General features: G+C 43.7%; 1 protein-coding gene across 14 annotated transcripts in view; it reads right to left on the bottom strand.

Annotated features, from left to right (window-relative positions):
- Positions 1-13,333, bottom strand: part of GATAD2A (GATA zinc finger domain containing 2A) — a 116,271-nt gene that overhangs the window by 35,018 nt on the left and 67,920 nt on the right. For 11 of the 14 annotated variants that reach the window (XM_034755034.1, XM_034755035.1, XM_034755033.1 and 8 more), the window contains exons 3-4: positions 6,897-7,042; positions 967-1,238 (exon numbers count right to left, since the gene is read on the bottom strand). In XM_034755034.1, coding sequence (XP_034610925.1) covers positions 967-1,238; positions 6,897-6,929 — 305 coding nt within the window. In that variant the 5' untranslated portion in view covers positions 6,930-7,042. The remainder of the gene's footprint in view (positions 1-966; positions 1,239-6,896; positions 7,043-13,333) is intronic. The other 3 variants (XM_034755042.1, XM_034755041.1, XM_034755043.1) reach the window with 1 other exon arrangement.

The following is a 13,333-nucleotide window of genomic DNA, read 5'->3' as shown; positions in this document are numbered from 1 at the left end:
AAAACTAAAAAAAGTCAGGATAACATGATCATCTGTAGTCTTAGCACATAATGAACCCGAGGATAGACAGCATACAGAATAGAATGGATGTCTATAAACCAGTTTTTTGGTGGTGATTATGAATAAAAAAAATGTTTCCATATACTAAAGATTACTAATATAATTCTTATTTCATGTGATGTGTGTGTATGAAAAGCCTTAGACTGGCACAACAAGGATAAGATTTTCCAAAACGGCCAACGATTTTGGATACTTCCATTTTTAGGTGTTTAATTTAAGAAATCTTAAATTGAAAGGCGACTGATTTTCAAAAAGTGCTAAGCACTTAACTTTTGCAAAACCAGTGCCCTTTAAAAGGATCAGATGGGTCACTTAAAAACAATGGAGGCACCCTAAATCATTAGTAACTTTTAAACCAACAACTTTTTCCCTCAATAGCTCTGAAGACAACAGTAAGATGCACCAAAACCACTTCCCTTTTTAATAGTCACAGAGACAAGCTATCCCTCCTTACCTACATCACCCACACGATTATGGACACAAGAAGCTCTTACCACATGGAAGTAACCTCTAGAGAGTCAGCTGCTTAGAGAGTGCACCCCCTTTATGGTTTGCATCTACTCCTTCACTCAAGGTCATATTTCCCCATTTCAGTAATTAATCTTTTACAGCTTCTGCCACAACGGCAATACTCATGGGTAGAACAAGCAACAGCTATTTTTTTTTTTTTTTTTTTGAGGCTACAGCACCATGGCTGATCTTAAGAGGAATGTGCTAAACTGAAACACAAACCAACCCATTTCAGAGGTAGAGTATATACTTCACTCTTTTAGCCATCCCATAGATTAAAAAGCCCAAAAGTCTATTCCAAGTGATAATCTATAGAGCTATTCAACAGGCTATTTCCCCACATTTTGTTGCACAGGTAGTTCAAATATGGAAGCATGACAGCATGTAGGCACTCACCTTTTTGAGGTACTCATGTCAACAGGTTCATCACCTGTCTGCACCTCCACTTTAATAGTTGCTTTTACCTCCCCTCCTTTTAATAATCCTTGGACTTTCCCAGCTCCAGGATCAGTCTTTATTTTAATGTCACCTTCAGTCTTTATATCTGTTCCCAAGAGTCCTTTGTCCATTTTAATTTTTTTACTGTCCACGTCATTTTGGGTTATTTCTCGTTCTAGTGCTCGCTTCTGACTTCGTGTCCTGCATGCTTCCTCTGTCATTGTGAAGCTCTGGGGGGTTGGGGGAGGAAGAGAGAAGAAAGTGGGGGGGGGGGGAGAGAGAGAAGAGAGAAATCAGTAAAATGCATTTTGAGAAAAATAAATCAACTGTTAATTTAAAAAAAAGGCCAAGATAGGATGGTGCTGCAAAAGAAGAAATCCTGAAAGAGCAATTAAAGTATTGCAGTGCACTTACTCACCCTATCCTTAGAGTAGATTTTAGTCTGAAGTTACTACAGAGTTACTCAACACTTTATTTAAAGCAACTATAGTTGTAAAATGTAAACTCTAAAAATATCTTGTAACAGAATGCAGGAGATTGTACAGGAATACAACTGAAACGAAAAGTTTGGTTGTTTATTGAAAAAGGGGGAAGATTTTCTTTTTATTTGCCTCACATGCAAATGAGGCAATTTTTTTCTACTTTTTAATCTAGGATTAGAGTTTTGGGGGGATTTTTACCATGAATTTCTAGTACTTGTATCAGATTGCAAATTTCAGGAATCCGACATTGTGGGGAAAGGACTACCATGCCCTGAGTGAAGAGAATCTCTTCCATGTTTCCTTACAGTTTGCCACTAGAGATTAAGGCACTGCCATTGTAATATTTAAGTTGATACTTTCTTCTCTCTTTAATTAATGAGCCAGGCTTTTCCACTCGCTGCACAGGAAGTGCTTAACTCCTGTGGGATCACAGTTAACTCGTTGTATGCCAAAGTCATAGAAACTTTTGCTTTTGGTGAGCTTTGGCATTTCAGTCTGCCATTTCACTGTACCTGCAGACCCACATCTGATTAAAAAAAGCTGAGTCAGTTTTTGATCCCATGACATCACTGGGCTCCACATGACCCTTCCCAGGATTCAGTCTGAGAGACAAAGCACTTTCTAGAAAACCAGTCTGAACCGGTTCCAGACAACAAGCTGAAGTGTTGTTAACCCTCACAGAGACACGACAGCAAAAGCAGCAGCAGCAGCAATGTGTCTGCAAGACTGCTGCTGGCATTCCAAAACACAAGTTTGGGAGAGCATCACTGCTCTTAAAGGGACAGTGCTTTTAATTTCACATTACAACACAGCAGTGCATCTATTATTCTGCTCATCCCATCCCTTCAGGGAAAGCACAGCATTCACTTTTTATATATAAGTTTAGTGTGTTTGGAAGTGAGGGACAGTGGAGTAGTTCGTTATACCATACAATTTATTTCCTGTTCTATTTTACACCTCCTGTTCCCATCAAGTCACGGTCCTGTATCTACAGCATACCAGATTGTCGTTTCAGACAGCTCTATAGGAAATGTTGTGAGTCTACTTTTGCTTGCATAACAAGTTTCTTTACATAACTTTTATTTGGAAACTTAATATAAATGAATATTTTTGGCTAACTGACATCCGCTAGTTCACAATGAGGCCACATTTAAACTAAAATCTTGAAGAACAATGTGCTTTTAAATAGGAGACAGGTTGGGTGAACGTTGGTGTTCATGAAAGTGAGGGACTAACAGCACTGTCCAGGAAGAAAGCCAGGTGCTGTCAAGATTTTCTACATAGCTTAGCCAACGGACCTCCGTTCTAACATGCAGCAACCCCTGCTATTCCAGTTCTGGGCCTCATCATATAATTCTTCCAAAGCACCCCAGTTCTTGCCTGCAGCATCCTTACTGCTCCACTCTGAGGTAGCCCATGAACAATCTCACAATGATGCCACAAAAAATGGCCCCACACAGACTAAAGCTTGGTCTATGCTTAAATGTTAGGTCAGCCCTACGGTCAGTCACAGATGTGAAAAAAAAATACACACCCCCACTGACACAGCTATGCTGACCTAATCCCCCAGTGTAGAAGACAGTTTCTGTTGATGGGGCTAATTTTGTTTGGAGAGGTAGTGGTCGGTCCTACACAGAGCGAAGGGGTGCGTCTACATCACAGGGTTATGCCGGCATAGCTATGCTGGCAGTTCCCATTGAAATTTGAACCCAGGCCTCAAGACAGAAGGCCACTCTACTAATCCAATGTATTGTCTAGTCTGCTTATACTAGAGTTTTTGTTTTTAATGTAAACATGCTGACTTTCTCGGTCAGTATTTTAAAACAAGTGTACTCATTTTATTGGCCATCTGCATTATAATAAGGAAGGCTTGTGTTTATTTTCAATTTTCTTATTCTGTAGTCTAGCAAAGCTGGAAGTGTAGCAGAGCTATGGTGTCACATAATTAAACCCTCTTGCCAGTGAAGCAAGACTGACTCCTAAAGTAATCTGGACCTGATTTTTGGTGAGAGATTGCTTTACATTCCCCCCAGACCTTAAAACACAAAGAAAGTGAATCAGAAGGGAGTGGGAGGCAGGTTTCATGGCTCTGAATGGCAAATCAAGACCCCCCCCCCCCCACCACACAGAGACTAAGGCCTGGTCCCCACTTAGTCCGGACTTCGGACTAAGGTACGCAAATTCAGCTACGTTAATAACGTAGCTGAATTCGAAGTACCTTAGTCCGAACTTACCGCGGTCCAGACGCGGCCGGAAGTCTCCCCCCGTCGACGCCGCGTACTCCTCTCGGCGAGCTGGAGTACCGGCGCCAACTGTGAGCACTTCCGGGATCGATCCGGGATCGATTTATCGCGTCTTAACCAGACGCGATAAATCGATCCCAGAACATCGATGGCGTGCCGCCGGACCAGCCGGTAAGTGAAGACTAGGCCTCAGTTAAAAATCTCTAGCAGATCCAGTCATACCACATGCTCCAATAAAGTGCTAAGGCAAAGTGTCTAGTAGTTAGAGCATGGGACAAGGAGCAGGACTCTTAGGTTCTATACCCAACTCTTATATGGACACATTGCATTACTGTGGGAAAGGCACAACCCTCTCACATGGTCTTCTCATGTCTCTCCAAATACTCATAATACATATGGATGTGGAAGCAATGAAAGACAAGGTGGGTGAAGTAATATCTTTTATTGCCCCAACATCTATTGGTGAAAGAGACAAGCTTTCAAGTTTACACAGAACTCAAGAAGAGCTCTGTGTAAGTTTGAAGGCTTGCTCTTTCACCAGCAGACGTTGGTACAAAACACCCACAACACACCCCAAACTTATGAGTATGATATTTATCCAGCTCAGAGGCATCTTGATACTGAATGTCAAATACTAAAAAGTGTAAAATTGTCATGGTGGCGGAAGAAACAAATGAGACCATTCAGTGGAAACAGCCTCCTCTTGCATATAAACCCCTCTTTTGAAAATGAGGACGCTCTCTCACCCACAAGTGTCCAGTGGAAGAAATTGGACACCAAAAGCCCGTTTTGCATAGATACTGAGCGCCTGCAGCTTCCTTTGACCTCAACTGAGTTTTCATTGCTCAGCACCACTGAAAAGTCAGGTCCTATATTATGCTCAAATGTACTCCAAAATGTTCACTATTTCAGTTCTTTCATTTTCTCCAGTTACATGATACATGGGTAAACCCAAGTGTTTTGAATAGCCTTTGTGATCCCACAATATTTTAAATGTCACACATGAACCCTCGTTCTGCAAATGCCTATATTTTCAAGTTCTACGCATTATTCTCTATGGCATGTAATACCATAAGCAACAAAAGGAAACTCAACTCTCTCATATCTGCACTCTGTGAACTCTCTTGATGCACCTGCCCCCATACATTTTAGAGCAGAATTCAGAGTCTTGGTTCGCAATTGGTTTACAGCTTTTAGATTAGATCTAGTTATTTCAGAGACCCCCCCCTCATTTCTTCTAACCCTCCAGGATAGATACACTCCAACTATCAGGTGCTGGGGGCAGAGTGTTTTCCATGGTGGACCTCCCCATGCACCATCTCACCAACAGGTCAAATTGAACCCAAACTTGACAGTGTCCACATCAAAATGGGAGATTCACCTTTCCAAGGACACTTTTCCCAGTAATTTGTTCTGCATGATCGATACCTTAGACCAGTGGTTCTCAAACTTTTCTACCGGTGACCCCTTTCACATAGCAAGCCTCTAAGTGCGACCCCCCTTATAAATTAAAAACACTTTAAAATATATTTAACACCATTATAAATGCTGGAGGCAAAGCGGAGTTTGGGGTGGAGGCTGACAACTCGTGACCCCCCCCCCCATGTAATAACCTCGCAATCCCCTGAGGGGTCCTGACCCCCAGTTTGAGAACCCCTGCCTTAGACATTCAATCAGGCCCAAATTCCCTTTTTGTTTACTGAACCCACCACTTCAATTTTTTTTTCTTGAAAAGAAAAAATGTCATGTCATATGTAGATTCTCTCACTTCCAGGACTACACTGGCTCTCCTCACATAGGGCTTAAAAATCACAGATCCATTTTCTAGCATGGATGGGACTTTAACTGTGGCCACTAACACAGAATTAAGTTTTAACTATTTCAGGGAACAAAACCTGTTGTAACTGGATTCCTCAAAATGGTTATAAATGTAGGCCAGACTTGTATTTAGCTTGGCATGGGAAGGAGGGAAAGGAAATAAATCAGGAAAGTTTCTTAAAGAAACTTAAGAATATAGTTTCCCAGGGGAAGAGGTAGAAACACCATAACTTGAGTAGAGAGTCTGTAAGGAACAATCCTGCAGGAGTTTGAAGGAATGATTGTCTTTTCCATCAAACCACAATACAAAAGTATATCACCTGTATGTTTTTGATAAAACAATACACAGTGAAATTGTTTATATTGACATTAGGCTTCAGGTTAGTATGCAGTTGAAATAAATTGGCAATTCACACTTTTCTGAGCTATTGTTTCACTCTGTAGACTTTTTGGATAACAACAATGCATCTTTTTACGTTGGGATAGTTATTTCCCCAGCACTAAGGGCTGGGATTAATTTTTTCCTGAAGGGGTAGATACATAAAAACTATTGAAATCAGGGCCGGCTCCAGGGTTTTGGCCGCCCCAAGCAGCCCAAAAAAAAAAAAAAAAAAAAAAGCTGCGATCGCGATCTGCGGCAGCAATTCGGCGAGAGGTCCTTTGCTCCCAGCGGGAGTGAGGGACCGTCCGCCGAATTGCCGCCGAATACCTGGACGTGCCGCCCCTCTCTGAAGCGGCCGCCCCAAGCACCTGCTTGCCAGGCTGGTGCCTGGAGCCGGCCCTGATTAGAATCACCAGAAGTGCCAGATTGTTGGTCCAACTCACTCTGGACTGTAATAAATTTACACCATTCAAATGTATTTTGAAAGATAGAAGGGGAAAACTAGGATTACACAGAAGGTCTTCTCGCTCTCATGCGCATTACAAATTTGCACACAGCAATCCGACGGCCCTTTCACTGAACTGTCCAAAACATTTGAGACACAAGAGGGTGAAGTAATCTCTTTTATTGGTGAGACAAAAGCTTTGTAAGCTATAAAGAGCTCTTCTTCAGAGCTAAAGCTTCTGTTTCTCACAAACAAATGCTGGTCCAACAACAGATCTTACCTCGCTCACCTTGTCTCTAATATCCTGGGGCCAATACAGCTACAGAAACAAAAATAAAATAAAAAGGTCTTTTGGATCAGAAATTTATTTATACTAGTAGGTCAAATACCAAATATCTATGGCACCAATAGCATTCCCACTGGCAAAAACAGCAACAGAAATGTTTCCTGGAACCTGCCAAAAGTTCTTCCCCAATTCCCTTCCTTCCAAAAAACAAAAGGAAAAATACAAGACAAACCTGGTTTGAATCAGCCAGTGTCTTTTCCAACATGGATGTGTATGAGAGACTCCTATCACATACTGCCCAGAACGCCTCCCACTTGCAAAGATGACAAAAAGGATTGCGAGATCCTGGAACAATTATCTGCTCGCTTTCTTTTGCCACTGTAGGGGAAAGTGATAGAACAGGAAAAAGTAGATGAGTTCCAGTTTAAGACTTGGGAAATTTGTGCTCCCCCCCCCCAGGTGTGCAGTCCAGCCAGGAATAACCAGATTCCCAGTGACAATAGTCTATTTGAAGACCTTGTATACTAAAGTCCTGAAAGACTTTGCTAAACAAGCATATATCTGCTTCAGGGAGGTGGGGAAAGAAATCAGAACTTTGCTTTGTTATATTCCAAGACACACTGCAAATTAAAGTAAAAAATTGTCCAGTTAAAAGTGGTCTGATCTGCTTCCATAGTTTGGGAACCTGGCCAGAGCTCACTTCCAAAAAAGTTCTCTCTCCAGGTGGCAGGCAAAACAAAGCAACCACACCACCACCTCACACCCCATATAACCCACCGCACCCTGCTAAAATGCCAGCCCACTTTATGGAGAATTTCCAGATTCACACTAGTTATAAACAAGATCAATCCACACTCTGGCCAAAACCTTTCAAGCTTCTAACAAATATCAGTACGGTCACATCTACGTTACCAACTGTGCAAGCTGCATCAGAATACGTCTGCCAAAATTTGTACATCCCTTGGCTGCATGCAGACTTGGCTGCTTGCATAGGTGCTGCAAGTACTCACCAGGTGCGCCTGTGTCGGTGTAAAGTACTCTGCACCAAAGGTAGGTATCCTAATGTGTCATGCACAACCATCTGGCACAATACCTTTCTGGAAATTTTTGCAATGTATTGTGGGACAGAAGTGATTTGTCCAGAGATCTCTGGGAGCTAGGGATCAAAATTCCCAGCATGCAATTTTCTGCATCCCATAGCACCATCAACATTGCATAATTCCCCCCCCCCCCCTTTTTTTTTTTTTTTTTTAAATCCCACAAACCCAGGCGGCACTTTTTGGTGTCTGCCATCTCTGATAGACGCATGGAGCCCAGAGCTCTGCACTATTCTCGTGAACACTGCAAATACAGGACACACTATTCTCTGGTATTTGCAGACCTGCAGGAAAAGCCACAATAATGTGGGACATGAAGATTTTGCCAAGGACAGTTTTCTGAGACACAAAGAGAGACAATTCAAGATTGTTGTTGAGGTTCATGGAACAGCTGCAGATGGTAAAAGGCCACTTCTGGGCCCAAGAAATGAGCACTGACTGGTGGATCACATCTTAATGCAGTTTTGGGACGATGAGCAGCGGCTGCAGAACTTTCAGATGCTAGAGACATCCATGTGCCGAGCCCATTCCAGCCCTCTAGCGCATGGACACCCAAGAAGAGCTGCACTGACAGTGGACAAGCAAGTGGTGATCACACTCTGGAACCCTGCAACATCGGACTGCTACTGATCGGTCGGAAATCATCTTGGAGTTGGAGAATCCAGAGTTGAGGGCCATTATCCAATCACGTAGGGCCATTAGTTATCTACTGCCATGCAGGACTCAGACTCTGCAACGTGCAGGAAATCTGGATGGATACACAGCAATGGGGTTCCCAAACAGCAGTGGAGCAAAAGATGGCACACGTATCCCTATTTTGGCACCAGCCCACTTTGCCAGACTACCTCAACAGAAAGGGCTACTTTTCTATGGTTAAGCAAGTATTGGTTAATCACAAGGGATGTTTCACCAATCAATGTGGGCTGGTCAGGGAAGGTACATGACACTCACCTCTTTAAGAGCACAGGACTCTTCAGAAAGCTGCAAGCGGGAACATTCTTTCCCGACCAGGGGGATCATCACTAGCTATACTGAAATACCAACAGTGATTCTGGGGGACCCAGCCTACCCTTTATTCCCCAGCTCACAAAGCTGTACACTAACCACATCAACAGCCCCAAGGAAAGATTCAGCTATCAGCTCAGTACATGCAGAATAAGTACTGAATGTGCTTTTGGTAGACTGAAGGGATGCTAGCGGTGTTTACTCACTAGATTGGAACTCAGCAAGAAAGATTTCAATGGTTAGAGATGCCTGTTGTCCTGCATAACACTTGTGAGGCAGAGGGGGAAAGCTGCCATCTGACTTTCAACAGCCAGAACAAGGGTTATTCTAGAAGCCTGATGTGGAGCTATGTGGCTCAGGGAGGCTTTGAAAGAGCACTTTAGTGGCCAGCTGCAGCAGTGTTGCACACTGGAGTGTTCTCTGAGCCTGGAGTTCTGGGTGCTGCTAAGAACTGTGTAGTGTTTGCTGTACGTGCATAAATGACTGGGTACTGGTACAAGTACTGTTGTCTTTGATAATCACTATGAATTCTGCAATACTTGTTGTGAACTAGTAAAGGTAAAGATCAAGTTCTATTTTTGGGTAATTAAATTGAGTGGGGGGAAAAAAATCCCGAAATTCAATACACAAAAGCCCCCGCGGGTAGTGTTATACAATTTTTAACATAATTAAAGGATGTAAACATTTATATCCATTTGAGTACACAAAAAGTAGTTGTATGTGTAGCCACAACGGACAACTGTGTTCTCACAGGTCAGTATGTGAAGCTGTGGCTTTCTTTGCGGTCCCCCAGTGTCGAGTAGTAGGGGGCACTGATGGGTCCCTTGATATCATATATGTTATGTTGGGGAGGGAAGGGAAGAGGTCTAAGGACAATGCTCATAGAGTTCTCCAAGGGCTGCATAGGATGGAGAGTTTGGAAGCATTTGGGTTTGCTGACTGAGAAGACCCTTTATGTCCTGGTGCATTTCCCTCTCCTTGCCCTGCTGGGACTCATGGGCCTTTCCTGTCCTCTTGATCTTTCTTCATGCTGTCAGTCATGCCAAGCCCCTAGTTCACAGTCTGATGAAGCACTGTTTCACAAGATCCTGCGAGCCAGGTCCTCCCTAATCCTATTCTTTCTCCTCCTCATGGTCATGCGTTCTGTGAGTGGAGGGGGCACCCACCAAGCCAGAAGCTGCTGATAAAGACAGATGTATCACTGGATTTACAGTCAGTGGAAAGAGAATACGTTTCTAAACTCCATTTTCTTGTAAAACACAAGCAATGCTTATTGACACTTCAGCTTTGGAGCACCTCAGCACAGCACCGCTCTCCAGCTCCAGCCATGGTAACAGGATCAAGGGATGATGTGGATTTTCTGTTGCAAGACGCTATATGATTTCAGTCCCTATTCCATGGATAGGGCTATAGGGCAGCGGCACTGAATATTTGCACTATTTTCCACAAGCAGTGATAATTTTAGCTGATCTCTCATTCCTCAGGGTCACAAAGGCACAAAGAACACAGCTGTTACTGTCTCCTGAAGCTGCCCGGGCCTATATGCCACTAGCTTGTTTACTGCAATGGTGCCAGCTGAACTCATCACAGAATGGCATGGCAAAGTATCCTACCATAGAGGAAGAAATAAGGTAGTCATCTCTAGAAACCTTCAGGAGAAGATTACAGAGTACCCCCATGAAAGTTTCATAGAGATTTCTCAGGAGGATAAGAGGAATGTACCTATGCACATTGCTCACTCTACTTAACCCAACAGGAAAATGAAAAGCAGGTACCAATCCGACCTCTTTCTTGTATCGCTACCTCTTCTCCTATGACTAAAACAATTAAGAGTGGATACCTTTGGTTTCTTAGCTTGGGGGATGGGCTGGTGCCATCTTTAAATTTGATCACAAGAAAAAGCGTGTACACATACTTGAGTTCCTCCATGTTTGCCTAATGGGACTGGCTACACGGTGGCAGAGCCTCAAACAGGTTCTGGTTTGCAGCATGGCTAGAGTCCTCCACCATGTCTCCCCCCTACTCCCTTTCTTCCTCACTGTTCACAGGAGGGGTCTCCGGGTCAGGCTCCTCCCAAGTATCCACAGTGGTCTGTGGGGAGCTGGTGAGGGTTTCTGCCAAGTACAGCATGCAGATCCTTGTAGAAGTGGCAGGTCTGCAGTGTAGGGCCAGATCTGTTGTGCTCCCTTGCCTTGTGGAATGCCTGGCAGAGTTCCTGTACTTTTACGTGGTACTGCTGCTGGTCCCTCTCACACCCCTTTGCAATCTGTTCCTAGATGGACATGTTTCTACAGCTGGTCCATTGATGTGCTTGCACAGCCTCTTCTCTCTGTGTAAACCCAGGAGATCCAATACTTTGTCTATTCTGGGTAGGAGCGCATCTTGTATGTGGAACTGGCCTGGTTGGTTCGGCAGTTGCCCACAAGGGTGAGCTACTAGATGTGATTGCCAAGGTGGGCAATCAGGAAAGGTATTACAAAAAAACATGGGGAGAGGCAGGAGTTAAAGGGTGGATGGAGTGGCTTTTGGTCTCTCTGACCCTTGGGCAGTGGAGTTTAAAGTTGTGACAAGAGTGGTCAGTGTCACAGGAAACAGGGCATTGTGGGACAGCTCATGGAGGACTATTAGGGTTGACACAGGTCATGCAGTGTTTATATAGCACTTGCACTGTGTCAACCTCAGTAGGTCAAGCATGGCTCTACACCAGAGGTGGGCAAACTATGGCCCATGGGACCATCCTGCCCGGCCCTTGAGCTCCTGGCCGGGGAGGCTAGCGCCCGGCCCCTCCCCTGCTGTCCTGCCAAGGAGCGGGAAAGGGGGGGGGTTGGATGGGCGGAGGTTCTGAGGGGTGCAGTCCGGGGGCAGGAAGTGGGAGGGGGCGGGGGCCAGGCTGTTTGAGGAGGCACAGACTTCCCTAACCAACCCTCCATACAGTTTTGGAAACCTGATGTGGCCCTCAGGCCCAAAAGTTTGCCCACCCCCGCTCTACACCATTCAGAGAGGTGGTTTTACTAGGTCACTGTAATGGAGTGCTTACGTCAGTCAGTGACAAATTTGAGTGTAGGCATACACAGACATAGGTTGATTGTAAGTCGCCTTGTGTCGACATAACTTGGTGCTGTGACTGTCAAAGTTTGCATTGTTGAGAAAACTGTATGCAACAGAGGGTCTGTATGAGAAAGTTCAAACTACACCTTTTCTATGGCAACTTTGTTCTCCATTGCCAAAAATAACTTGTAAATAATCAGCCTAGAACTGATAGAGGGATCTTTTGGGGGGGCTAAAAATACTTTGTGGTTTATTTCAAACGATTCTTTGGAACGGATATTATTTCTTACTCCTCCTCACCTCCACTAACACAAGTGGCAACTCAGAATTAAAATTGCCAAAATTAAAAAAGAGTTAAGTAACCAACCCAAGTAATTAAAGTAGATAAGCAGACCAGCTGAAGTACCAGGTGATATGCAATTTTAGGAACATTCTTCAACAGTGACCAAATATGAGAGAGAGAAAAAGCATTAGCAATTTATTACTACTGAAAGTAAAGAAGTCACTCCCAATTTTTCCCCAGAGTATGGACTATATTCTCATAGGCTACCTGCTTCCCCGCTCCCCACAACCCACTCATGATCTTGCAGATCATCCTCTTCTCCCACTCACAACCTGTAATACCTATAGCAAGTACAGTAATTACTTGTACAGAAAAATATTAAGACATTTTTAGCTGTCTTTTAGTGCAATTTAACAGCTAGAAAGGAGGAGCAGCATCTGGCACCACACAAGAAGCCAGTTCTCCATAAGCCACCAGAAAATGTGCTGCAGATGTTTTGTTGCTCATGGACCACAACTTAGGAAGCTCTGAAATAAATACATCTGCCTGCATCTGTGTAACTTTGTTATTGAACAGGTGCATAATTCAACTTTTCTTAAAATGATTTTTCAAAAGGCCATAAGTCAAAGTGATTTCTCCTCCACAGACTGCCTTCCCTTGAAGGGTACTGCTCTTTAAAATTTGTGATTTCAAGGTTAGTCTAGTCAGCAGAATACTCTATTTGCATAACCTCAGCACATCAGCAGCAAGAGTACACCACTCGCAGGCTGCATACGTCAAGTTCTAGAAGTACACCACCACCAGAACAATATGCAGTGCCATTTTTGTCAAACCCGATCTTGTCATCAACACAAGACCTATGACCAATAATAATGACACTGAAGTCCTGACAGCAGACACCAACAGAATTTCCAGCATGTCTGCCTACAGATTGCTATGGAAGCAATTCAAGTTCGCTAGCCCACATAACCTCGAACATAACAAAAAACACAGGTGATCAATGGTGACCAGAACAGTCACAGCGTCCAATGGGACTATAGCATAACTAATGAAAATGGTGAACTAGTTGAGTTGCAGGCAGATGCACACCACTTGAACTTAATTCACAACCATAAGCTCCCCAGTTCTTTCAACAGCAGCCCATGGAAACAGGGCTACAACCCCAATCTGGCATTTGCCAGCAACAGCATAGCTGGTTTGCTGAACAAACTTAGTTTGGATCCATTTCTACATTTG

The sequence above is a fragment of the Trachemys scripta genome, chromosome 22 (genome assembly GCF_013100865.1).
Source record: "Trachemys scripta elegans isolate TJP31775 chromosome 22, CAS_Tse_1.0, whole genome shotgun sequence".
Lineage (NCBI taxonomy): Eukaryota > Metazoa > Chordata > Testudines > Emydidae > Trachemys > Trachemys scripta.
This window is presented reverse-complemented; position numbering and strand designations above follow the sequence as displayed.